Source organism: Epinephelus fuscoguttatus, linkage group LG22 (assembly GCF_011397635.1).
Source record: "Epinephelus fuscoguttatus linkage group LG22, E.fuscoguttatus.final_Chr_v1".
Classification (NCBI taxonomy): domain Eukaryota; kingdom Metazoa; phylum Chordata; class Actinopteri; order Perciformes; family Serranidae; genus Epinephelus; species Epinephelus fuscoguttatus.
In genome coordinates this window covers 10,724,732-10,751,201 of record NC_064773.1, presented here as the reverse complement: position 1 = coordinate 10,751,201, position 26,470 = coordinate 10,724,732, and the positions used below count along the sequence as shown (strand labels likewise).

The following is a 26,470-nucleotide window of genomic DNA, read 5'->3' as shown; positions in this document are numbered from 1 at the left end:
CCCATTTTGAAACCAGTCATGACTACATCAATTTGTCATAATCAGTTCAGTAAACTCTGCCTTGGGCCACTAAAAAGTAGCTGTTTAATGACACATTTATCTGGACTGACATATCGATTCAACTTTCAACGAACCAATAACATGGTTACAAAGTGAACATATCTATACTTATCATTATCTTCATGAAACACCTTTACTTTGAAATCCCCATGGCACATCTGTGTTACCATTTCCTCATTTTTAAATATTCAAACAATGCTAGTGGCCTAGCACCAGGCAGATAATGGTAAGCAGCCGAGAACAGGATGATGAGGATATTTACTAATATCATCTCATATCAATCACAGGGCCTCTGAGTGATATAAAATCAGTATCATATTGTGGCAGACTTTGTGATATCATCAAATATCGTATCTTCAAAAGAATGCATACACTACTGTATTATAATGACGCTTGTGATTTACAACAGTGATATATAATACTCACTGGAGAAGGGGCCTTTTGGGGGCCAGGAACTTTGACCTTAAAGGTTCATGGGGTCCCTGTTCAAAGTTTTTGAAAAAAAAAAAAAACATTTAAGGAAATAGACTCTTTTGCTGTTGGTAGACAGTATGATGTTTTTTGGTGGGCGGGGCTTAGCTGGAGGCAAAACAATTCTCTACAAACATTAGTTAACGCTAGCTAACAAGTTCTGCTGACTTGTTTTAGACAATGGAGGAATATGATGCGAGTGGTGCATTCGGAAATACTCATTACGAGTGCTGGAGTGCACTCTGGCACAAACTGGACTGTTTGTAAATTTATATATAAATATAAGGCTCCATTTCTTCGACCAACAGAGCACTCATTCTAGTGTAGAGCGTCAGACTGAATATACGAACACACCATGTCAGGTAAACACTAAACAGCGGGACCAGACTGGCCGACCCGTTTGCTCTCATTCAGTGGATGGATGGTGTCACAGGAAGCTTTGTGAATCTGAATCTGAATCTGAAACCTTCAGACCTCACCGCCACTTCAAGCTGTCGTTAGCAGCAACGCATCTTTAACTTACTAAACAGTTGTAGTTTGCAATTAAATCTATGGAGCACAAACATACAACAGAACTCAGATAAGATGAGAAGGATTTTTTATTGTCTTTTGCTCCTGTTTGGCGCCTGGACGTGCACCGTCGCGTGATGTCGCACAGGTACGTGCACGGCCCCGAGTGGCAGTCCAAGTGTGCCTACCTACACATCGTTTGTAATAGTCACGAGGAGGAAAATAAATTATACATTCATGGATACTTTTTGTCAAAGCTTGAATGCCAAGAAAATTTAATACTTCATAAAATCGCGATTAAGACTTTTTAATACTTTTTAAGGGCCTTAATTTTCCGACATTTGATTTATCAACTTTTAATACTTTTTAAGACCCCGCGGACAACCTGTGATTACAAAGGAGGACGCCACTTGAACGATTTTCTCCAGTTTGTTTTGCCATCAAAGCTAACGTTTGCCAATGCGCTAAAAACAGCGTTACGGAGAAATCCAATATTCCTTTTAATACCTTACCAATTTCTGGGGCCTATCACCAGACTATCACAGGGCTGACACACAGAGACAAACAATCATTCACGCTCACATTCACATTAGAGTCACCAATTATCTTCCGACTGTGGGAAGAAGCTGGGATACCTGGAGAAAACCCACACTGGCACAGGGAGAACATGTAAACTCCACAGAAGGGCTCCTCCACCTTTGGTTTAAACCAGGAACCATCTTGCTTTGAGGCAACAATGCTAACCACTGCACCATCGTGCCGCCCCTACAGTCAGGATCACAAAATGTCTGGTATGGTACTAATATGCAAATGCTCCAGTTCAAAATGAGGCCAACCTTCTTTGGATGTATATGGTATAAAACAGTCAGTAAAACACTTTTTCAATAATTGTGAATCATTTCGGTCATGGGAAGTCCTTGAGTGTACAGGCATAAATGTGCACACAAAATAGGATGCTTGGTCCAGTAGTCTGTGAGAAAAGCTGCGGACAAAGAAACACACCCGCACACACAACTGAAAGGATGTTCCCCTCTAGGTTTTAGCCTGGCAGAGGTAATTACACTTTTGTTATTTCAGAGAAAGTAAAGTGCCAGAAAAGGTGCCAAATTCCAGGTATGGGTACCGGTTCAGACGTGAATGGAATATGAGCATAGAAAGTTGTGAAAAAGAGAGCTCGGATTTAAAAAAAAAAAAAAAAAAAAAGCCTAAAAAGGAACCAAACACATAGGACAGAAAATGAAAAGAAAATTGCAGCATTTACACAAATATGTGTGTGTGTATACCAAACATGGATCCATCCATCAGTTCAGATATAAAAAGCCCGGCTCAGTCATGACTCGGCCTCTTCCTCTCAGCAGCACTGAGGCTCATTGTTGAAGCTTCATTAATGCATCAGTTAACCTCCCCTTACCTCTCTCCCTCGCTCTGCAACAGTTTATCTGCAGTCCATTTACTTATGTGGTTATCATCGTCTGTGTCCCATCATTATGCCTCCTCCCCCTTTCCCCCACATCCCCTTTTGTGTCTCTCTCCCTCTATTTGTTCTCCCATTTGTTCTCCCTCTTTACTGTTCACCTCTTCCTCTATCTGCGATGCCTCACCGGCAGCGCCTCTGTGAGTGGTTATCAGAGAAAATTGCGCTTCTGTTGCAAACAAATAGCCCCCCCCCCCCCCGTTTCTCCCGCTGTATTCCCTTTCAGAGAGGGAGGCGGAAAAGTGGCTCTGGTGAAATCTGCGTGCTCCTGGCCTTGAAGAATGCACCTCCATTAAGGATTCAGGGGAGAGTTAGCCAACAGACAGCTGGGCCTAATGGCACGACTAGGCTAATGCAGAGCTAACACACACACACACACACACACAAACACCACACATACGCAGATAAGAGCTTGGATACACACAAACAAACAGACACTTTAATATCACAGCCTATTGACTGATGGCAATGAGCATATGTTCAGTAAACATGGCAAATAAGAATCAGAGGAAAATGGATTAAACATCAGTGAGTCTAAGCTCATAAAAGCACTGGGGGCTTAATAAGTCTGATAAAGGCCGCACACACACACACACACACACACACACACACACACACACACACGCCCTGATGGGCACTGAATTTGAAATGCTTTCCTGAACTAAAAACACTGAGCATCAATATCTTAAAGCCCTCCACATCTTATCTTTGATTGTCTACACAACACTCGGCTGCTCAACTGTGTGATGCAGTTAATGCGGCTAATTGGAGACAGAGAGCTGCAGTCGACGCCTGATTTTAGACAATCGAAACAAATCCAGACAAGTCTGATTCCAGCTACACCAACACAACAACAGAGGCTGATTACTACAACACACAGGTAGCTGGGAGGCTTGGGACTGAAGCAAATCTCATCACATCACACTGATTCAACACATACTGTATTTTTCATAGGGTTTGATAAGAAGCCAGAAGAATGGTCAGACTGACCTGTTAGAGAAGTCCTATTGACCTGAGACTCTACATAGCTGCTTAGCAACTGGACCTTGTTCAGACTGCCAGCCCAAATCAGCTCATTTTTTTTGTCATATCTGGATTGTATCCAGGTTGATATTAGAAAGTCTGGACAGCAAAAGACTAACAGACAAAGAAATTGGATCCAAGCAACATTTGTAGGTGATCTGAAATGTGGTTGTAATCAGATTTCTCCAAGTGTGGACGCTTTGGCTGCTAAAATCAGATCCAGAGTGACGGGGGGTGATAAGCAGAATCCCTGCTGCTGTTATTACAGTGGACGACAACTATCTGTTAACACGCCAGAGTCCTGCATTGGGACGGGTACCCAAAAATGTCGGGTACTTTTGCAAAAAAAGTGAGTCACTAGTGGTATTTTGTCTTAATTTTATTTCCGTGTCAAGTTCTGGGTGAAAAAATAATCCTGTAACTGCTTACTTTGTGTGTCGGCTCTGGTGGGTTACGAACGGTGGAGATGTGCTGAGCAATATTATTAACATACGCAAAAAATTACTTTATATTGTATTTCATGAATTACATTCTTTTCAAAGATATAATATAAAATGTCCTTTTGAACATGCTGCCTAAAGAAATGACCAGAACAGTGAATGGTTTTAACAGGATTTGTTATTTTGGGTTGTAAAACTGACTGGTCTTATGTAAGCGTGGCGGGGTGAGTGCGGTATTACATGTCGCAATTATGGTTTGGGAGCAGGTATTCAAAATCAGACGCATGCAGGACTCTGGGACGGATGCTGAAATAAACTGTCTTGAATTTAGGGCTGGGCAATTAGTCGGAACCTCTAACCGACGTAATCTTGCCCATGTTGGTGATTTCAGTGTTTTTCTACATTCTGTTAATACCTTCCCCACCGTATGTGAGTTCATGTACTGTCCCCTTAAAAACTATTGCGTGTGTAGTCATGTGACTCCGCCCCCTCAAGTCCGCGACCTGGAAGCAACATGGAGAAGAATTCAAACACCGAGCTGAAGGAGCAACTTGAGCAGATTGTACCAAAGAGAAATGCCATGTCCGTCGTTTGGACACATTTTGGCTTTCAACAGAATTATGCAATGCAAAAGAAAGAAATCAAATGTAAACAATGAACGCGCTTTTTACGTCTGGAACCTCCCGTCTACAACGGGCTTGAGACGCGCCCTCGTCGAGGACTTGGCTCAGGTTCCAGAGTTACTCTTTTATCCTGAAGTTTCTTTTGGCGGTGGGAACCTCTTGGGACGGCGTGTCTTTGCTGACGTCGACCCCAGCAGGATTCAAACCCTGGACCTTCCACATAGAAGACGAGTGCTCTAACCTCTGCACTTATGTAAACACTGTGAAAAAAACAGTTTCAGCAACCAGAGATATTACCACCAATCTGTTGTAGCACTTGGAGTACAATCACGTAACTGAATATGAACAGTGCACGGCTCAAAAAAGAAAGCGCCCGGCAACAAGTGCCTCCACAAAGCAGCTCTCGATAACACAAACATTTACAAAGGCTACACAATATTCAAAATATCGAAATTTTCAATAAATAACCATAAACTGTTCATCTGTGTGTTTCCTTCAATTATTTTAAAATCACAAAGATATGCACTCTTTCATTAAAAAATTATCCCAGCTTCAACAGTTGAGCAGATTTACAGTACAAACCTTGTCAGTGAACTATGAGGGCAAAAACCAACAACAAAAAAAACCCCTTCAGTAATTATTATCGAGGTAAAATGTTCAATTACTTGTGATGTTGATTTGAGGTCATATCACCCAGCTCTACTTTAATTTGTCTGGTACGACGGAGGAGTTCTGCACAGTGTGACTTGAAAAGCGTATGGTTTAGAGACCTCCATTTCTCATGCTCCCCTGTTAGGAAGCCACGTTCACCAGTGTAGTAATTACTTGACGCCTACATCGTTGCCACAGCAACCCATGCAGATAGGTTGGTGGTGTCTGGACACACAAATCCAACCTGAGCACTTGCAAACACCTGAACAGTCTGTTTTAAAGATCTGATTTGAGAAGCAAACATAGCCTGAAATATTTCCCCTGACGCTCAAGAAACCAACCAGTATCTATGAGCTTTACTCTGCCTCAATAAGTTTGTCATAATTTGACACAAAAATGTTGTAGTATGGTGAGTTTGAGGGTCCATCCATGAGCTTTGGAACCTCTAAAACCATCTTAACTCAAATGTCCACTCAGCTGCTTGTTCTGGCGCTCTTTGGCCGTATCAAACAGGGCAGACTGAGTTTGCCTATCATCAAACCTCCCATGATTCAGAGTTTTAGGGCTTCTCGTACAGTAAAATAAACAAGTGAGTGACTGGTCCTCGAGTTCTGGTTGTCAGCTGTGTCAAGTATGCACCGTATCCACTGACATAACAATAAAGCTCAATTCTGACACTCTACGAGATGGAGCCTCGAGAGGGAGAAAAGGCTTCCCACTGGAGGAGACAAGGGTATGAAGGAAGGTAGGGTGAGAGCAAGGTAACTCACAGGGGACGGTGCGGAGGTAGAGGTTGTCCCGGATGATCTGCTGCAGCTCGTGGTCCACCGAGCCTTTCTGGAAGCGCAGGTTGAGGTAGTGGCGCAGGTCCTTGTCGATCACGCCCCCTGGAGGAAACAAAAGAGACGGGAATCAGAATCAAAACCTCCTCCGTCAAATCAATCACTCTGACACCCAAAGGCTGTTTCTCGCTCTGGCAGTAAAGAAATGGTTGGAAGAAAAATAACCTACTCAGCCCTTGATCAGAAACGGGGACAGCTGGATGTGTTTGGGAAATATCCAGAAATAAATTGCTCGACTCGCTCTGTTGTTTGTGCAATTTTCAAAACTTCAACAGCAGAGCAGAGGGAGCCGAAAACACTGCGGCGACAAAAAATGACCCAGAAATCAGCTGAAAAAACCACAGCAAACAATTTGAATTCGCTAAATCCCCGACAAACAAACACAGCCGACACTAATGAACACACTCTGCCCTCGCTCGGATTCAGCATCTGTCAAGTGCAGCCGTGGATTGGTGGAGGTGTTAATTGGAGCGGTGGCCAAACACGTGTGGAGAAATGTCTACATATAAATCACCCCCCGGGGGGGCTGTCTTTACTCCCATTTGTCCCCGTCCCAGTTCTGTGGACGGACTTTCACTTTAAACCAGTAAATCTCGCTGGCTCAGCAGGACAGAAGATAAAAAAAAAGGAAGTGATGGAGGGAGCGACAGAGAAATGGAGGTAGGAGAGATGGAAGGCAAGGGCAAATCCCATGGGGGAGTAGAAAGGGGGGAGCGAGCTAAAACAAGAACTCCACCCCCCCCCTTTCCCCAACATATACTCCATCTGTCTACTCTGCCTCACACTCATATAATCACATATCAAATGGAGGCAGGACAGGACGGATGAGAGGAAGGGGGGGGGGGGCTCGACTGACGTTACTTAAGGGATTCCTCACGGTGCCGCTTTAACCAACACACTTGTCATTGTTGTTACTCCTCTGCATAGAAGTAAAGAGAGACAGACGGAGTGGGTGCACAGGCTGGAGAGACATAACCTTCAGCATCCTCTTTTAGGCAGCAACTTGGCACGGTGCCACACAGCATTTAGCCCCCCCCCCCCCGATCCTGAGGCACTGTCATCTAAGCATGATAAGCTGAGGAGCATACATGTCAACATCACACATGTGCAGACAGCTGCAGCATTAACACACATGCAATCCAGAGTCAGATCACTCAGATGGAAGGTGGGTGAGACTGTCATGGATATGATGAAGGGTTCGAAAACAGCCCAGTTTGGAAGTTTTCTGTCATTCTGGGGGGTTCTTCTGTCGTGTGATCTCATACACGTACACACACCGACATGCACTGATCTACCAGAGCTGAACTAATTCACAGAGCGCCGCGTTATCATCATGCAAACCTGAATCACAGACACCGGCTCCGTCTCTGTCAAAGACGTGGAGAGCGGCCGGTTTTAGATTTACATGAGAAAAGAAGCCGAGGCGACGAATCTGCATCCTGAAAAGGTGAACACACGCACACACACACACACACACACACACACACACACACACACACACATATTAACACGCTAAATGGCACCTCTTGTGTGGACAGCGGTTGTGCAGCCAGTATAGTGTCAGAGTCCTCTTTTCCACAGGTTTTGTGATGCAAATAATCTCCGCTGGAGGAAAATCTCACGTTGGACCTCTCCCTCTGGACTCCCCTTCCTTTTGCTGTCCTGTCCCTCAGGTCCCCAACTCTGTCTCTGTTTGCCCCCAATAATCAAGCCGCTGCCAGCCAGTCAGTCAGCTCGGGAAAACGAATCCCCTCTCTGTGCGCTCCACGGTGGAGAGATGAAACAGGAGAGCGCCGGAGAATGAGTGACTGAGAAGCGATGAGAGAGTGTGTGTGTGTGTGAGAGAGAGCGGGAAAGAGGAGGGCAAGTGTGTGTGTGTGTTGCTGCGAGTGAGGGAGAGCAACCGTTGGAAGCTCTGGCGGTGGGGACCAATCTCACCCAGATCCCTTTTTTTCCTCCTCTCTTGGATCTCTCCAGATTCTCAGGTCCTACAATGCCCCCCATCTGCAACATGGGGCACTACATCTGCTTTATATGCCTCGGTCAGATTAGGAGCCGTCCCCTGCCACATCACACGCCCCTCTCAGCTTATAGCATCCACATGGCCCGGCTCTGACCTTCCTCCGCCGTCAACAACCACGTGGTGAAACTAAACATTATGCTTCAGCCCGACACACTGCTGTCTTTCTTACTCCCACAGACGAGCATTCCTGCTAATTAGGTTGTTGCTTGTTTACTCTGTGTTTAGAAACCGCTGGCTTCTGGTGGCTCGTCTGCATTGCAGAATTTTTGCACATTCTGGTCATGCTGTCGTTCCATTTATCTCCCTCTCCTCGTCTCCTTTTCCTTCAGTAATGATATATATTTTTCTATATTTATGTGCAGTACACACATTTGCAAGCCCGCAAATGCAGCTTGGCTTTTGTGGCTACTACATCCAAATGGATCTGAACAATGTCACTCTTTATGGGCGTAATATCAGAGCAATAAAAACAGGAAATATAAAAGAGCGTGCAGACTTTTGACTTCCATTTGCAAATAAAATATGTCCTTTGAGATGTCTGTGTTTTGTCATATATATGTGTAACCGATGGACTCTAGTGATATCTGTGATGTGTTGATGTGAAGAGGCCCAGGCCGCGCATATCTTTGGAGACGATCTCCATTTATTCCTCACAGCAAGAGGTAAAAACAAAATCCTCCGTCAATTACGACCATATAACTCGAGCCCCTACACAAGGAATACGTTAGCATATTGTACCATGAGTTTAAGCTGATAAATGAACTTATAAACAGTTTAACGGCACTAAAACATGGAAATTACTACGAGAGCCATTATAATACTTAATATTACAAATGTACATTTGACTTTGTTACACGTTACTGCTGTATAATTGACCCCATACCATGTATACAGTACATAAAGTCAGGTTGCAACAAATGGTAATTGTCATTATGTGAGATTTTTTTCTTTTAATTGATTAAAGTAGTTGTATGTGACATTCAGAACAATAATATAGCAGCAAACCACTGTTTGCTAAGTAAAGATAAGGTGGAGTAATGGCGTCCTGAGCAGAGAATGAAGTCACACTGTGTGTTGTAATCTGAGCTTCTCTGTTTTTTGTTGTGGTGAGCTGGTCTAGTCATACATAAATGTTAGTACATGTGTGTATTTCATTGACTAGCTACTTGCCGCCGCTCTGCACTGCTGACATGTTCTCATCCCAGCTCCTCAAATATCGCCACTTGATCAGTGGACTTTCAGGTCTACTTATAATGCGCTAGGTATCCTCTTGAGTTGGTAATTGGCATTCTGAGACGGCTTGTCAATGAAAATTTGCATGCCTTTTACATGCATTATGTCTTTTCAGAATACACTTACATTTTCACAGGAAATTTACAGTTTTTGCTCGTTAGATGCATATGGTGTTTAAAAATAAACGTACAACGTCGGTAAAACACCTTAAAATGTATGTTTATTTCTTTGTGCAACAAAAGCATGTGGTTAGGTTTAGAAAAAAAAAAAATCACACGGGAGCCGAAAAAAGGCTCTCCAGGTTAAAGTCCAGGGTTTGTCAGACCCATCCACCTCCCCTTGCTCCCACCCCAAAGCGGCTTTCTAGCTCCTTAAATCCTCCCAAGACCCAGACTTTTTTTTCTCCTTGCTATCTGGGATTAGTAGGACCTGATAAGTACTAAAAAACTAAACTAAACACTGTTAATGCTAATAAAGTCCCAATGTCTTCAAACGACACGATAATAAAGTCCCGATGTCTTCAAACGACATGATAATAAAGTCCCGATGTCTTCAAACGAGTACTTGTTACCGTTGCTAAAATTTGTAACATTTGTTTGCATATCATGCTACTAATGTTCTTAATCATAAATAAACCATAAAATGTGATCAGGTTTTGGACCTGCAGACTGACTTGGAAGAGATGGCAGCCATCTTGTTCTATCATAGATTAGTGTATTGTGGTCTTACTATGACTAGATGGCACAAAAAATGTCCACGAACGAGGCCTCAGTTAAGCAGACTTGTAGGTTGTATAAGTATAAGGTAACGTTGTTATCAGCTGCAAATCATACCTCCGCAAAAGACGCCTTTTTGCGTCGGTGTTTGACGCTGAAATCACTGACAAAGTGGTGGTATTTGACAAGCTGAGAATGTGAGCGGACTGGCAATGCGCTCATTCGGTGGTTACCGCTGATATCAGGATGGTGTTGCCACAGAAACATAGTGCCCACCCTCTGGTCACCCCTGGTTAGCACCATTAGCTTTGTCAGCATTGTTGCCGTTGGAATGGAACTAGCACTGTTAGCTACAAGCTGCCTGCTCAGCCACCTCCATGTTGAGACCAGTGTCCAGACAACTCATAAGCTCTGAATTTCACATAAAGCCTCTTTAATTTCGTGTATAAAATGTTAAAAAATAATTCCCATCACAACTTTCCCAAAGCCCAGTGCAACATTTTCCATCTACTCGAAGATGAAGATTTTCAAGTTACACAATTTCGTAAAACAAATGCAGTAGTTAGCTAATTTTCAAACTACAGAAGCTCATTGAGAAGATGGAGCCTCAGTGAATGACTCAAACCTGTCATTCCCAAAGTGAAAACCCCAAAAAAGCGCTTTCACCCCCGCCTCCCACATCCCACACGTGTAGGGCTGGGACTTTGTCAAAATAATTACCATACAAGTACCCTTGAAATGATAGTGATACGAACAGAGTACTTCATTTGACACCCATAATGTGAAATGAATGGTGTGTAGCCATACAATGTTTGGTGGCATCTTGGCACACTGAACTGCCAAGTCTGCGACTACACTGCACTCAACTTAACCTCGCCACAGAGTAATAGTTGTGGCTGCTGCTGCAGGAGTGTGAGCTCCGCGCTGAAGACAGGCTAATGTTACCTAACGATTATTAAGGGGTAATGGGCCAGAGTAAAGCCATTTCAGAGTTGGTGTGATTCTGTTGGGAATGTTTAACGGCTCGATGTTGGATGTCAGTCACTGCTGCTGTTAGTTCGTGCTAACCAGGCAGATGTTAAAATGACATTTCGGAGGGTGACTTCTGAGACGGCAGCAACAGAAAGTTTGCTGTCGGGATGGTACAGGATCAGACCCCCGGTGCAAAAAGAATCGAAAGCAAGTATAGTTTGATTGTAAAAGTTTCAATACTACTGGGTTATTTTGGTCAATATCTTAAAAGGTATCAGGTAAATTAATCACATTTTTGTTAAAACGTGATAAAGTTGAATTTTATCCACACAAATCACAGCATGAAGGCCATGAAATACATCCAATTTCTGCTGTACAAATGAAAATGCAAGTCAAACTTTCCCCAAACTGCCAGAGTTATAGACAGAAGACTTCCCTGCTATACTGACTGTGAACTTGATAGGCTTCTCCATATTTTGGATTTAACTGGCATGTTTGATCGACGAGCATCACCAGTTCTGCTTCCCTTCCCTGTCAAAAATCTGCCCATCTTACACTTCGCGTGTCATTTCACTGTCTGAATAAATCTCATGAACCTGAATCTTTATAGCCTCGCGAGCGTCAGAGCGCTCTTTGTTTGGTCCCAAATAAATCTGATCCATTCAGCGTCAACCATCAGAGGAGCTGAGCTTCAGTACGTCAGAATGAGGCTCTTTTCACTGGCGCTGAGCAGCAGTTAGAGCACACATTGGTGACTGCAGCTCTCCCTCAATATGGCTCAATATTTGGCCATGTATCTAAAAATAGATTGTGTGTGTGTGTGAGCACATACATCAGTGCAAGATAGTCCAACTGTGGCAGCGGCTCCACTGGTCTGGAGTCAGTGAGGTGTGTGAGGGTGAAGGAGGTCATTTAAACAGATGTGATGTCCTCTCTCTCGTCTTTCTCTCGAGGTTGTCCCTCATCAGTTCTCGCAGCTCTGACAGCGGCGCTATCGTGACACCACTGATATGTGACGGTGCCGATGGGGAAAGGTGAGTGACAGGGGGAGCGTTGAGGGGAGAGGATGAGGTAAAGAAGAAAAAAGAAACCACAGAGGCTGCAGACTGACAGTACCTCAGGAAATTCCACTCACTGGTGCATGAGCCAATCAGCCGAACAATCCAATAGGTATGAACAATTCATGCATTTAGCCCCACAACATGAGACGGTTCATCGCTGCAGTTTGGGAATCATGTTAAGAGCCACATGATATCTGTTTCCTAACAGATTGGAGGATGAGAATCACTGTTGCTATGTAGAGGAAGAGAATCCAACATCTAAGCTCAGCAGGTGTCATGTAATTCCCCTGGGAGGCCGGGAGAGGAGAGAACAGCCTGTGGAGAGTCAAAAAACAAGAGAGCAGCTGGTTCCTCCAGGGGATAGAGGTGCTACTCTGCCTCCGACTCTGGCTTAAACTAGTGGAGCTCACAAAAGGAGCAAATCTCCTCAGTGAGTGAGACAGATGGAGCTGAGATCAGGGCTCTGACTTGACTTCTGTCATCACTGTCCCAGACTGTCCGAAATACAATGCTGGCCCTCCCAATTATAGAATGACGTTGATGTTTGTCTACAATAAAATCATTTCCCTAATTAAAAGTCCAGTACCTTGACCACCCACTCAAGTTGCAGTTACCATCTTCATCTGTCCTGACTTGCACATTATTTATAGTAGAGACCTTTTGTCGAAAGGTATTTATTGGAGAAATGTAAGTTATCATTGTACTGACATCTATGACTCCAGCGGATAATTCCCAGTGAGAAACATGCTGCCTTCACTTAAGTCCCATTTCCACCGAGCTATACAGTACGATTCAGTTTGGTTCGGTACGTTTTTCTGTTTCCGAAAAGTTGTGGATGGTACCAATCGAACCGTTCCGTACCGTCCCCATTTTTGGTCCCCTCCCTGTTGGGGTACCTAGCACACAGATCTGGTACTAAAAGGTGGAGCTGTGAACACTATATCCTTGAGGCCAAGTGGACGGTTGTGTCAAATCTGAAGCAAATCCTTTTAGGTGTCCCTGAGATATTGCGTTCGCGAGAATGAGACGGACTGAAAACTGTCATGGCTGTCGTCGGCACGGAGGCATAAAAGCAATTCTAATTACTAAGATTTTTTATTTTTTTTTAGATTTGTTTTTATGTTAAAACTTCTATCTCAAATCTGTAACCTTTATGTTGCCATTTTTTCCACATTTGTAAACACGGTGTGTGTGCCTGTGCGGGCATGTGAGAGGGCCACCTGTCTAGCGCTCCAGTGACAAAGAGACAGAGAGAGAGAGAGAAGCCCTTTTCACACTGCACTTAGCCCCAGGCTAAGTGAGTTGTTAGCCCGGGGCTATAACAGCTCTCACATTGGCACAATCCAGTTAAAAGTGTGTGTGTGAAAAGGGGCTACATTTTTTTCCATCCATGGGACGGTAGGACGTCCTCAAGTTAGAGCCCTGACTGAGATGGAGCAGCGCTGAATCTTAAAGGTCCAGTGTGTGGGATTTAGGGTTTTTCTCACTTGGCCCTTTTCAGCCCTCTAAACAGACTCTGACTCAGTGACTACTATAAATATTATATATGATCTCTGCAAATAGATACCCCTTAAATCCTACAGGGACTTTAAAAGAGTCTGCAGGTCTGAACAGATGGCCTATGCTCTTCCTGTTCATTCACTTTTATCAGTGTACACTGTGTTTGCATGTGTGGTGAATTATACATGGTTTATTGCCCTTTGTTTGCAGATACCACTGCTGCAACAATTACAGCTACTACATGAGTGCTGCTATTTCTACTGAGACTGAAATGTGAGGTAGAAACTATTTAAAATTATACCAAAAAAATAATCATCCATCCATCCATCCATCCATCCATCCATCCATTTTCAGCCGCTTATCCAGGACCGAGTTGTGGGGGCAGCAGGCCGAGCAAAGCACCCCAGACGCCCCTCTCCCCAGCAATGCTTTCCAGCCTCCTGGGGGACCCCAACGTGTTTCCAGGGCAGATGAGATATGTAATCCCTCCAGCGTGTTCTGGGTTATCTACCAGTGGGATGTGTCTGGAACACCTCTAACAGGAGGCGCCCAAGAGGCATCCTGATCAGATGCCCGAACCACCTCAACTGGCACCTTTCGACATAAAGGAGCAGCGGCTCTACTCCGAGCTCCTTCCTGATGTAGAAGTTCCTTAGCCTATACTCCTCCAAGAATCACCACCTTAACGTGGTGGAGGGGTTTGCGTGTCGCCAAGATCCTGGGAGCTGTGTTGCTTGGGGCCAACAGCTCCCGGTAGGGTCTCCAAAGGCAAAGAGGTGCCAGGGGAGGGGGCAGACTAATTCAAGAAGACCTTGAAGACCTTCAAGAAGAATGGAATATTTGGACTTAGAGTACCTCGCTCGCAATGGGGACACCAGGCTGAATAAATAACACGGAACCATTGCCCTGTGGGCCCATCATTCGCAGGGACAGTACATTGTGTGACAGGTGGCAGGCACGGGCAGGGCGCCAGGCGTGTTGATACCTGGCGTTGTGGACTGGCTCGTGAATAATTATAATAATCGAGCAAAATAGTACTTTCCAATTTCTGGTTTCAGTACAACAGAGATCTTATTTTCCTGTGTTACAGCTGAATAAATCACTGTCTCTCATTAGAAACAAACATAACTGTTCTTTTCAGTGTGTAGAAGAATGAGGATGCTCTTACAAACATAACAGTTCAATTAATATACATTAACACAGTCAAAAAAACAGTATTAAAATCTAAATCAATAACAAATATTATTCTTGAACCAAATGACCAACCAGTGAATCATGACTCAAATACAGCAGGATTCAGAGCAGTAAATTCCTGCAGGTACAGAAAGCTCAGAGGTCTGTGCTGAAAGCTGACTCAAGCCCACAAGGTCACCATGATGGACAACACACATCACATGCGCATATAAAACACACACTACCCCTTAAACAAAAACTTCAGCAGCACTGCGACAGTTGAGTCTTTAAAGTCTCCCGCAGAGGTCTGAAAACAATCTACTCCACCGAGAAAAATCCAGCATGGAGGGAGCGCTGACAGTAAGTCAGAGCTCGGAGCGCCGTCATCAGAGTCGCGCTGACAATATTTATCACACCCTGCTCTGAGGGCACCCGGCGGCAGTCACATATGTAGCATTATCACACTGTGTTTATGTGTGTGAGTGTGTGTGTGTGTGTGTGTGCGTTTAAGTCAGAGGGAGCGGCAGCAGACAGCTGTTTGGATAATCAGACTAATTAAAAGATCAGGATGGGCTTAAAATGCTTGCCAGTTTCACCAGACACACACTGCGCTCTGTTGATTAGTCCTCAATGAACATGTATGATGCCAACTCTGTGGTGAGAGCGCTGGAATACATAAACACCAACTGGCTTTCAGATGGGTTGACACGCACTCACACACACACACACACACACGCACTCACACACACACACACACACACACACACACACACACACACACACACACACACACACACACACACACACGGTTTATGTAACAACAGCATGTATCGGCACTTGACTTTTCTTTAGGTTTTAGGTGAGACAAACTAGGTTCTATTGATGGAGTGTACATTTCTACAAATTATATATATTTGTTAAAAGACAATAATGTTGGTTTTACAAGATTTCCAATCAATGTAAAAAATAAAATCAGACCGGAGCTCCATGTAATGGAGTACACAGGCCAAGCAAGTTTCAAGTGGCTTGTTTATAGCTTCTCATATGTGGGATTGAAGGGAAGCCAATGCCGTAGAAAATATGTCTGTTGTGCCTTTGGAGCAAAAGCAGACGTGGGGTGAGTGGATGGGTCAAAAGGTCTTTTTGTGCACGGATGTCCTCAATAAATTGACTATTTTTTGCATTGATCTCGGCCTGTGGACCTTTTCGTGGCTGTCCAGCCCAGTTACATTGGTGTGTGGGTATCTCCTCTGTCATCCCATTCAACTTAGACACTGGACTTGGACACAAAAACATGGGAAAATAAGCTCTAGGTTAAAACTCCAGAAACTGCAATATTGCCCTGCTGGTGTCAGATCTGAAAACACAAACATGTCGCTCTAGAGGGCCTAGACAATAATTGTATTTTATTAATTGAAAGAACGTGTTGCTGAAAAAAGGAAAACCCCAAGTAACCTTGATATTTTGTAAAATAAACCCAGTCATCAGAGTTGAAAGCAAATGTATACACCTGTTAACCAAACCCTTCCACTACAGCATCTGTTTCTACTTGTGCTTTGACCTTTTTACACAGAAAAAAAAAAAAAAAAATTTCCTTTTAAGAAATTGCGCTCATTTCCTGAAATTACAGGACACCAGCCTGAAACACACACCCACACACTCTCTCAAACTCTCAAAGTCCCACAGGTGATTATGTAGCGTACCCTCCTTCTGTTGCTTTATGCTGACCATCCCCAGTTCACCCATAGCCACGGAAATCCACTCAGCCCACCAGCTGCCTGCCTGTGTGTGTTTCTGATGTACAGAATCTGTCTCCTGGTAGGGGAGGCCTGGTCCATTTTAGCCCGGGAGCAGGACACGGAGAGTGCTGCCGGAGCACGAAATGGAATATGTCCTTCATGTGCTGCCGTGCCTTCCTGTGGCCGCGCTAAGCAGTTGATTGATGGGGAACAGCCTGGGAGAGCAGACTGGTACCTGACATCTCTGAACCTGCCTTACATTCACACACATATGGCTCCATTTATACCTATCAAAAGGCGATCTGTGTGCAGATTTGCTATTTGGAACAGGACCAATTCAATCCCACTTTCTGAGGCTACCCTGCACAAAAACTTATTTCTGCAGACTGATCTGATGTCATCTTCGTCACACCTACTGTACATACAGTGAACATGTGGGCGGAGAGGACTATCAGGGCACCGTCATCAAGTTTAATGCAGGTTTTAGCATGTCGTCACATCTCTATTTGGATGTTGGCTGAACTCCATCTGAACCTGCCTTTGCATAAAAGCAAGCGATCACACAAGGTGCTCTACCTCCACTGAGCAAACTAATCTGCATGCATACATGTACGCTATTGGGCGAGCACCAGCTGTGATTTGCATACAAGCACAGAAGCGGATGAGCGCTGACGATCCGCCTACTGAGGATTTAATGAGTGAACGCTCAAGGCTGGAGACTGTGTGAAGTGGCAAAGACAGTAGTAATACTAATACTGGAATTGGATAGCACTGCATGAGGCCATATGTGTTGTGTGTGTGTGAAATGGCCCATAGGAAAGCTGTAGAGTATTAAAGCTCAATACAGTTTTCTGTGCTCAAGCGTGGATGCTTGAACAACATCAATCCACACTGCGTGGTATTCATCAATACACGCTGTGATATGTGCCAAAGGTTGGGTGAGAACTCCTACAGTAGCTGTGCATTAACGTTAAATCATGTCTTGACCCGTCATTGGCCTCCACGGCGGACATCAGGCTGTGCCGTTATAAATCAACGGACCCATCAAACAGGTAAAACCATTCTCTGCCCCAGTGCTAAGCTCTGTTTAAACCTCTGAATTCTACCCCCATGCCCAAACTCAGAACTAAATTTGGCTGCCCACTCTGGCCTGAGTGGCAGTTTAAGCTAAAAGCCACTGGCTGCTACTGTTTAGTACTTCAGCGCTTGGTTATGTCTTCCAGGTATATCACCCTTGAGAAAGGCTTGTTCAACACCTGGAAGAGAAGCCTGAACTCAAAGAGCTCATGGGGTGAGATTTAGGGAAGTGAATTTAATGTTGCACCTGACATGAATCCTTCTAGGAGACGGTCTCTGCACACCTAGCTGCCTATTCTTGCCACTGAATCTTCTCTACAACTATTATTTCCTTCACCATTGTGCAAACTTATGCCCCTGTTGCACCTTAAATGATAGCTATGAGTCCTAACCTGCTTCCCTTGGGTTCCAATTTAAATCCTCACGTTATCTTTACACATTTTCACTCCTCTTTTGAACAAGAGATAGGGCTGAGTATCAGCACTTGATTTCTTCAAGGTATCAACCAAAATAACCCAGTACCAAGTAGTATTAAAACGTCTCCCGTAAAACGACACCTACATTCAATCCTTTGTTGAGGGTGGTGTATAGGGTTGCAGCAATATACCGGTTTCAAGGTATACCGTGATATCGTACCTTGCACATTTGCTTATCAATGATATTGGGAAAAAATAATCTCCTCTTTATTTGAGTTACTTGGGGAGACTTTTTACATAAACACCCATTTACAAAATGGTTTCAAGTCTCAGTTATAGTAAAAAACGTCCGCTAAACCAAAAATAACCCTTCTGTTTTCATTCCTTCAAGGGTCATTCTGATTGATAGTAATATAAATTCTGTAATACCGTGACATCCTGATGCCAAGATATTTTCTGACATGCAGGGATCTCTAGAGTAGGGACCGATATGTTTTTTTCAGAGCCAATGCCGATACCGGTTATTATGAAACAGAGATACCGATAGCTGATATGTACAACCGATATATGTCTGCTGTAAAAATCATAGTTGACACTGAATTTAAAAAAAAAAAAAAAAAAACCACTGACAAAGCACTACATTAAAATGCAATTAAGCATATATTCATTCTGAGAACTCTAGGTCTTGAGTTTGCTTTTGAGAGCCCAGAGTGGTACGTGCAGTCAGTGAGAAGCACGCCAGGGGTGAAACAACGCAGCTAAGGAAAACAAAACTATATATCGGCATATCGGTGGAAAAAAATCACAGATACTGATAACCCTAAAAATTCAGAATGTCGGCCCCGATGATCGGCCAGGCCAATTATCTGTCGACCCCTACTCCAGAGGGTCAAACATCTGCACACACTGCGATGCCACACAACTGGTTGAATATCAGCAAAGTTTCCCTTTATATTCATTGTCTTGTGTGGCGATCAGCCGTGATGTGGTGGTTCATTTTTACACTGTGATCTGTAGCCTATAGTTCGGCTTTAGCTTCTAACTATCTTTTGTTTCCCTGCTTCCCTTCACTGGTTCCTGTACAGCAGGGTCGGCCTTTTTTTCACTGTTACAATCATTAAAAAGCAAAAGCAGCATGTGTATACATTCAGTAGGCTATATCTTCAGTAGCTAGCTAGCTAACCCTACACTTTTCAGGGTTTGATTTTGGTTTTGGAACAGGGAAGAAACGTATATCTTTTTCCAACCTCTCCAGGTAACAAGTATCATTAATACACGACGTGCCCCAGGCACAACATTTAGCTCCAAATCCACAAAACCAGCCTGAAAATGAAGGAAATCTGAAATGACTGCATTAGAGTCAATGGAGCACAGTCCGTTCAATCAACAGAGCAGTACAGAGAACTCCTACCCTGGAAATCCAGTTCTCGCTAGAGCCCAATTTGAATTTACTCAGCGAGTCACTCTGGCAATCAGTAACGATGCTCATTACCCATGCCGTTGGAGCCGAGCTGCACCAATGACATCGGTGTATCTGATATAGGCGGGCCAGAGGCGAGCTAAACAGATGACGACAGCGCTGCGACAACGAAGTCCGGAATCAGTCAGTAAACATTGCAAGATGGCTACGGATGAACACCAGTTGTTTGAAACGGCTTTGGCTGCTACAATGAACGAGTTAGACTTGGCTTTTTCTCTAAAAGAGGAACAGAAGACAGCGCTCGAATCTTTTCTTTGCAAGAAGGACGTTTTTGCTGTTTTGCCGACCAACCGGATACAGCAAGAGTCTAATCTACCAGTTAGCTAAGCTAAGCTAAGCTCTGGATACGTCACCCCATGTATTGTTCTGATTGGTCGTAGTGTTATCCAATTGCGTGCAGTGATATTTTCGAATGCATGCTTGGTGCCGCCCCTCGAGCTGGGCCATTTGCATTACTCATAGCCAGACCCTGAATCTTTCTAGATTTGGGTCTGGATTTCCAGGCTAAACTCCCAAAAAGCAATGCAAACAGTAGCCTACAGTGAAGGACAACTTAAATACACAATGTTATCTCTCACCCCCCTCCTTTTTTCTTGCTCAAAAACCAACACCCAAACCAGGAAATGAAGATGATATAATAAGAGTGAAAAATAGCATGAGGATAATTAAAACCTCCTCAGTTACAGTCTTTGACTTTTAGTTTGCCTCCATTAACTAACTGTTTCTGGATCTGCCCGTCATAACTTCACCATCCCTCCTACCCAAGCTTTTATTGTAGCTGCCTCACTTTCTATTGCTGCATGACCAGCCAATAATGGATCAAATAAAGCCAAACTCCAAAGCCAGTCACTGTTTGAACACGGCTGTGTAATGATAGTCACCTAACTTGTCTCTCCTGTCTCGTCCCTTTAAATCATCTATGCTATTCTCTTTCATTTCCGTCCCATCTCCTTTCACATTCTCCTATTTCAGGCTATTTTTCTCTCTTCTCCCCTTTTCATTGTTTCTATATTTGTAGAGGAAACGTGATAATCCTCAAATGGGGTTATCTATTTATTCATTTGGAGTGTCAGCAATTTCAAGGACCAACTGGGAGGGCTTTGTTTGACGGATACAGACAGAGGGAATGGGTTTAGATTGGCAGCACAGACAGGTTTATCAAAGTCCTGTCATCATATACGTGCATGTCTGACACTGGTAGACTGCTTGTCTCAGCACAAGAGAGAGTGAGTAAATACTGTGCGTGTCTCGATCACATTGTTTAAACTTATTATCCTATTGGCAACTAGCTTGCTCTGTGACAACAACAGAACTATTGTGACTGACTTGAACCAGCCAAAGCTGAAAGACGAAACCAATATGAGAGTGTGAAAAACTGCAGTTCCTCTAATGACCACTTGAGGCTGGCCCCAAGAGCAAGTCAATCCTCACAGACCTCCATGTTTATATGCCCAACTTTACAGCAGAAATAAACATGTTTCCAAACTGGAACCCCCATTTTAACATCAAATTGCTGTATCTGTCTCTATTTGAGTGTGTTTTCAGTTAAATAAAGTTAATTACAACATTTTGGTTGTCTAAAATAGTCTTGTTTAGCATTTGGTTGGACTGATATTCTGTTTTTCCGGTACATTTTGTTTTAATGGTTTTAAGTCTGTTTTTTGCTGGAGAAAATAGAATTAGCATTATCACAGCTAACCATAGCTGTAAATGCCCTGCGCTAACCAAGCTAGCAGTTAGCATTAGGGTAAGCTTCACCCCCTCATCCAAACATGGCCACTTCTGGCTCCAAAATGCAAGATGGTGGTGGTCACAATCTCCAACTTCAAAACGGCACTCCACATCAGGGTGGCTACATTTATTATTTTTCTACAGTCTATGGTACCAGCATGTTCCCAGCTGGCTAGCGTATTAACAGTTAGCTTGCCAGCTACTGTAACTCAATAACAAATACTGCCAGTCGTCTCTACGCTAGACTCACAAGTCAGTCTTTAGACGCTTTGCTTAACTAAAGACTGATGTCTTTCTCCCTGATTTTGTGTTTAGATGGGCGGATACAATTTCAGAGTTTAAAAAAACTCCCTACGTTGCAGAACCAATAGTAAATCCACAGGGCGGTCCTTCGGTGGCTCGCTGAACTCTTGTGCTCGTAAACATAGTCCGACTAGAAACACGTGCAGCGGTACAAAATGGCTCAAGTCGCTGTAAGTCCTTCGTTTCCACAATCTTGTGGACTGAGCACTCGTTTGATAAAGCGGAGTTAAATCTCTCGGCATCCATTTTCAAGCTCTCTGTGTGTTTGTTTCCTTGCAGACGAGAAAAGGGGGAGCGCATATTTCCGGGAGGGCGTGTCCTTTTCAAAAATGCAAGAGGCGTTGCTTTGTTGCCGGCCGTTTTCGCCGGTGTGTTAAACACACTTTAGAAAGGAGTGTCCCCAGACTATCAGAAGGCGGAGATCTCTGATTGTCTGGTGGCAAGACGATCTCTACGCTGCCAAGTTTCAAGCACCTCCTATTTTGCACCGATGAGCTACTTTCTTAGGTGTCCATGACTTGAAAGTTCAGTTGGAGCAACATTTATTACAAATCGCTAACTAATTGCAATCATGAAAGAACTTTTTTAAAAGTAAGATATTTGCACATCCAGCTATCTCAGATGCACAGCAGCACAATTTATTGGCCATACTATATAACATTTCACTCTCTCTGGGCCTTCATCATGAGTACGTCTTCTTTTTAAATACTCTTTACAAAGGTTTAGAGGGACCAAAATGTTAGTATAGCCAATAAATGTGCTGCTGAGCAAGAGCATTGTGCGGGATCTTGTCTATTAAGAGTCTTGACCATACTGAAAGGCGAGCACATTAGCTGTGAGGCACTATTCAGTCTTATCTAACCCTACCTCTGGTAATTAGCAGCTATGCTCCTCCAAGTGGTTGCTTTTTAATGTACCCTGGGTTTTAACAAGTATGGGAAAACCTGCGTTCTCCAGCTCTGCACCATGGACATTGAGCAATCTTTAAAAAGACCTAAAATTAGAAACACTTATATCCATTAGTGAATTTAAGGGCATTATAAAGAATGTGGTGATAGAGACATGTGCTTGTTTTTCTTGAGAGGCCGCTATGTTTGAATAGTATTTGTTGTATTGTGGATTTTTGTATGTTGCATTTTAAATGTATTTTTTGGCTGCTACCTCAGCCAGGTCTCTCTTCTAAAAGAGATTTTCAATCTCAGCAGGACTTCCTGGTTCAGTAAAGGTTAAATGAATAAATAAAATGAGAAGCAATTGAGCTTCTTTGCATCCATTTTGCCACAAGCAAAAGTAGCCACAATTATCAGTAGCCACTGTACAACCCAAAGGTAGCCACTGTGTCACAAAGCTTCTTGTAACATCTATTTCATAAAGATGCACAAATAAATTTCTGGTGTGACTCGGTACTAAGGAGAGGAGCGGGGTAGGACTCGTAAGAAGAGGGCATTGGGAGTTAAAGAGGAATAAGAAAGCCAATAAAGATAAGGTGATTTCAAAAGGGAGAAGCGAACTGCCATGGGTGTGCACTTCCAGTGAGGAATCAAAAGCAGGGATACACTGCCAACAGAGCGAGCACATCGAAGCTGCTCCCATATAGCAGCTTTGAAGTCCAAGAGAGTGTGAAATAGCCTCACCTTGGTCGACTGGTGGAATGGTGCATCCAACATGCTAATGTCACTGTGCCAGCAGCTCAGTCAGGAGGAAAACTCCCCTCGCTTAACATGACGAGGATCCACCCCTCGCCATCTCCTGTCAAACCGCCACCTCAAAAACATGTCATTTCCCTGCAACGCTGCGACGGTTTCACAGTTTGAAGATACAAAGAGATTCGTCCCCGCTGAGAGACTCGAGGCGTTCAGGCACATGAAGTGGACAGAGTGGTAAAAGGGCCACAAACTCAGTGCTTAACAATTTGGTTGCCTTGACAACAATATTAAGACTTAGAGACCTGGTGAAGTGAATCTCGCACAGTGTTATAATTAACTTCATGTGCTCCCGCTTTCTGTATCTGGGTTTGTCGATTTTCCTCAGAACAAAGACATCACACGTAGATTTCAAACCCCTTCAACCGTAACACCCTGAGCATCTATAGTAGTTTACTATATTTATATTAATAACTATGTCTCCTGACGAATCAAAGACAATTTGGATCCCTGAGCTGAACTCCTGGAGCTCAGAGAAGTGATGATTAGTGCTGAGGAGGCAGGAGAATAAAACTGAGACATGCAAGAGGCGAAGAAATAAACCAGACAAAGAGAAGATGACATGGTCGACTAGAGGTTTTTTCTCCCTGAGAGAGGAGCACAGAGGCAGGAGGGAACAGTCCAACAAAGATCAATATTTAGTTTCTTAATTGGGCTTTTATTTAAAAGCAGAGTCTGCATCCAGTAATCGGCGGGATCCCAGGATAGAGCCATTTAGCTCGACTGAGCTCTGAAAAAATCCATAAAGGAGAGAGTGCAGTGGGGCTTTTGACAATGTTAGGAGATTATCTAATTGCGATTTTTCCAACCAATATTGCAACTGTGATTTGTACTGCAGTGACTGCATATAAATAAACTACAGGCTTGTAATGGCTGTCCACATGGTGAATAAAAAATAATTTGTGCTCAGCAGAATTAATTTTCTTTTTGGATAAATTATGCATTTGTCAGTTAAAGAAAAATCAACTTCTAATTCAGCTTGTTTTTTTAACAGGATAATTAAATAACAAAAATAACACAATGTGCTACTTCTCTCTTTCTTGCGGAAAACATTTTTACCATCAGACATGCAGAGAGCATATTAAAGTGTGTATGTGTGTAAAGTGTGTAGGATTTAGGTGGATGTATCAGCAGAAATGGAATTCATATAATAAGTATGTTTTCTTTGGTGTATAATCACTTGAAAATAAGAGTAATTGTGTTTTTGTTACCTTCGAATGAGCCATTTATATCCACATAGGGAGCGGGTCCTCGTCCACGTTGTGTGCCACGTTGTACCGCCATGTTTCTACAGTAGCTTAGAACAACAAACCAAACATTGGCTCTGTAAAGGGCCATTTGCGTTTGCATCGGCAAACGTAGTTAGCAGCTCCTCCACGACAAGCAGCATCAGAAAACACTGATTTTTAATATTACTTTTTAAAAATACTTAGGTTCAATACTTAAAATGTACATACAGACAAAAGCAAAAAATGGCGTGCGCAAAAAAAAAAAATTCAACAACCACCAGGCTTCCACCTCACCACCTGTTTCGCCAATGTCCTGTCTCCAAAGTGCTCTTAATCATGGGTCAAAGTTTCTCCCATCACGTCTCTTTTTATAGATCACAGCTTTTATGTGGGAATTGGCGTCCGCCTCTTTCAGGCCTCGTTTTGTGTGTATGCAACGTTTTTAAATGTGACCCCAGGTCTGTTTGTTTTGCAGATGAAGGGACCTCTGTGGATAACTTGGCTCCTGGTAAAAACTACAGTATGCCCGGACCTTAGGTTATTAGAGAACAAAGGAAAGCACTGGGCTAGCAGTGTGTCTCCGACAAGACAGACAGTGTAGAAGAGACACTGATTTGTAACGTGAAACTGCTTGATTGAGTATTTGTATCGATTTAAATCACCAGGTCTGTTTGTTTTGGACAGAAAGACGCAGAATTAGGCTCCCGATTAAAACCTCCTGAACAATGAACACTGAGGGAGAAGTTTCAGCTGGTTAAAATCTGCAATCCTCACTGCTAGATGCCACTAAATCCCCCATATCTAAGACACTGTTACTTTAACTAGACACCAGCCAATCAAAAAATTTTCGACATTTGGCCAACTCACCAAATTAACATCAACTTGATACGCACTAAATTCGCCATTGACAGAGTAATGGCTCACTATCACTGTAGTCATCCATATTTTAAGAAGCTACAAATTATATTCAGCCACTAAATAAGTCTGATAAAGCTGCAAATCAGAACAGACGTACAGAGACTTGTTGCATAGAGATGATACACCATCTCATCTAGTTGCATTGGTGTAAACTGGCAGGTTTTTAGAATGTTGCAGAATGGCGCATTGCAGGTAGTTGCCTGTGTCAACTTGTTTCGTTGCGAATCTTTGGTCTGAACTGGACTTAACTTTAGGTGAATGACTAAGTAGTGTATGTGTGGTTGAGAGACAGAAACAGAGCGAAAGTAAGGATAGACCGATACATCGGCCGGCCGATATATCGGGCCGATATTTGAGTTTTTTACTTGTATCGGCATCGGCCGATACGCGTGTGGGTTCGCGGATTTATTTTTCCCTGGCATGATTTACAGACAGGCATCCACAGGCAGCTCTGTGTTGCCGGAAGACCCTGCAGTGCACATGCAGCGAATCCTACTGTGTACAGTAGTTGTTGTTTTATTTATGCTTCATCTTAAATATTTGTTTATTTTATAAAGACATTACTGAAAGATTTAATGAGCACTGAACTCTTTTTCATTTGAATGTATAATAATAATAATAATAATAATAATATTCTACCTGTTCTACCTCAACTTTCCATCTTGTTTTAGTATTTTTTACTCTTCAATAAATGTTTCTTATTTTAAACTTGAGACCTGTAATATTTGTTATCATTGTGTCATTTTTTTGATGTAAATTGAGGGAGCAAAAGCAGTATCAGCCCCAAATATCGGCTCAAGAAAATCAGCAGTCCATAATCAGTCATCGGCTAAGGGTGATGGAAAAAAATCGGTATCGGCATCGGCCCTAAAAAAAATCCATATCGGTCTATCCCTAAGCGAAAGTTTGTTTGTTTGCATTTGTTTTTGTGAACGACACAGCGCCTGCAAAAATAGAGTGCTAGTATTGTTTCTTGTATGTAGGGAATATGAATGATCCGACTTCGCTGTGGTCATGTTGACACCATATCCCGACTATGATCATCACTGGGATAAGCCTCATAAACAGGTTATTTATGTCCATGTTAACACACATATACTGT

General features: G+C 43.2%; 1 protein-coding gene across 8 annotated transcripts in view; it reads right to left on the bottom strand.

Moving 5' to 3' along the window:
* The window catches only part of magi2a (membrane associated guanylate kinase, WW and PDZ domain containing 2a), a 396,740-nt gene that overhangs the window by 277,080 nt on the left and 93,190 nt on the right, over positions 1-26,470 (bottom strand). For 7 of the 8 annotated variants that reach the window (XM_049566794.1, XM_049566795.1, XM_049566796.1 and 4 more), the window contains exon 2: positions 6,023-6,139. In XM_049566794.1, the coding sequence (XP_049422751.1) occupies positions 6,023-6,139 (117 nt within the window). Of the gene's footprint in view, positions 1-6,022; positions 6,140-7,617; positions 8,081-26,470 lie in introns of those variants that run through there. The other variant, XM_049566798.1, reaches the window with a different exon arrangement.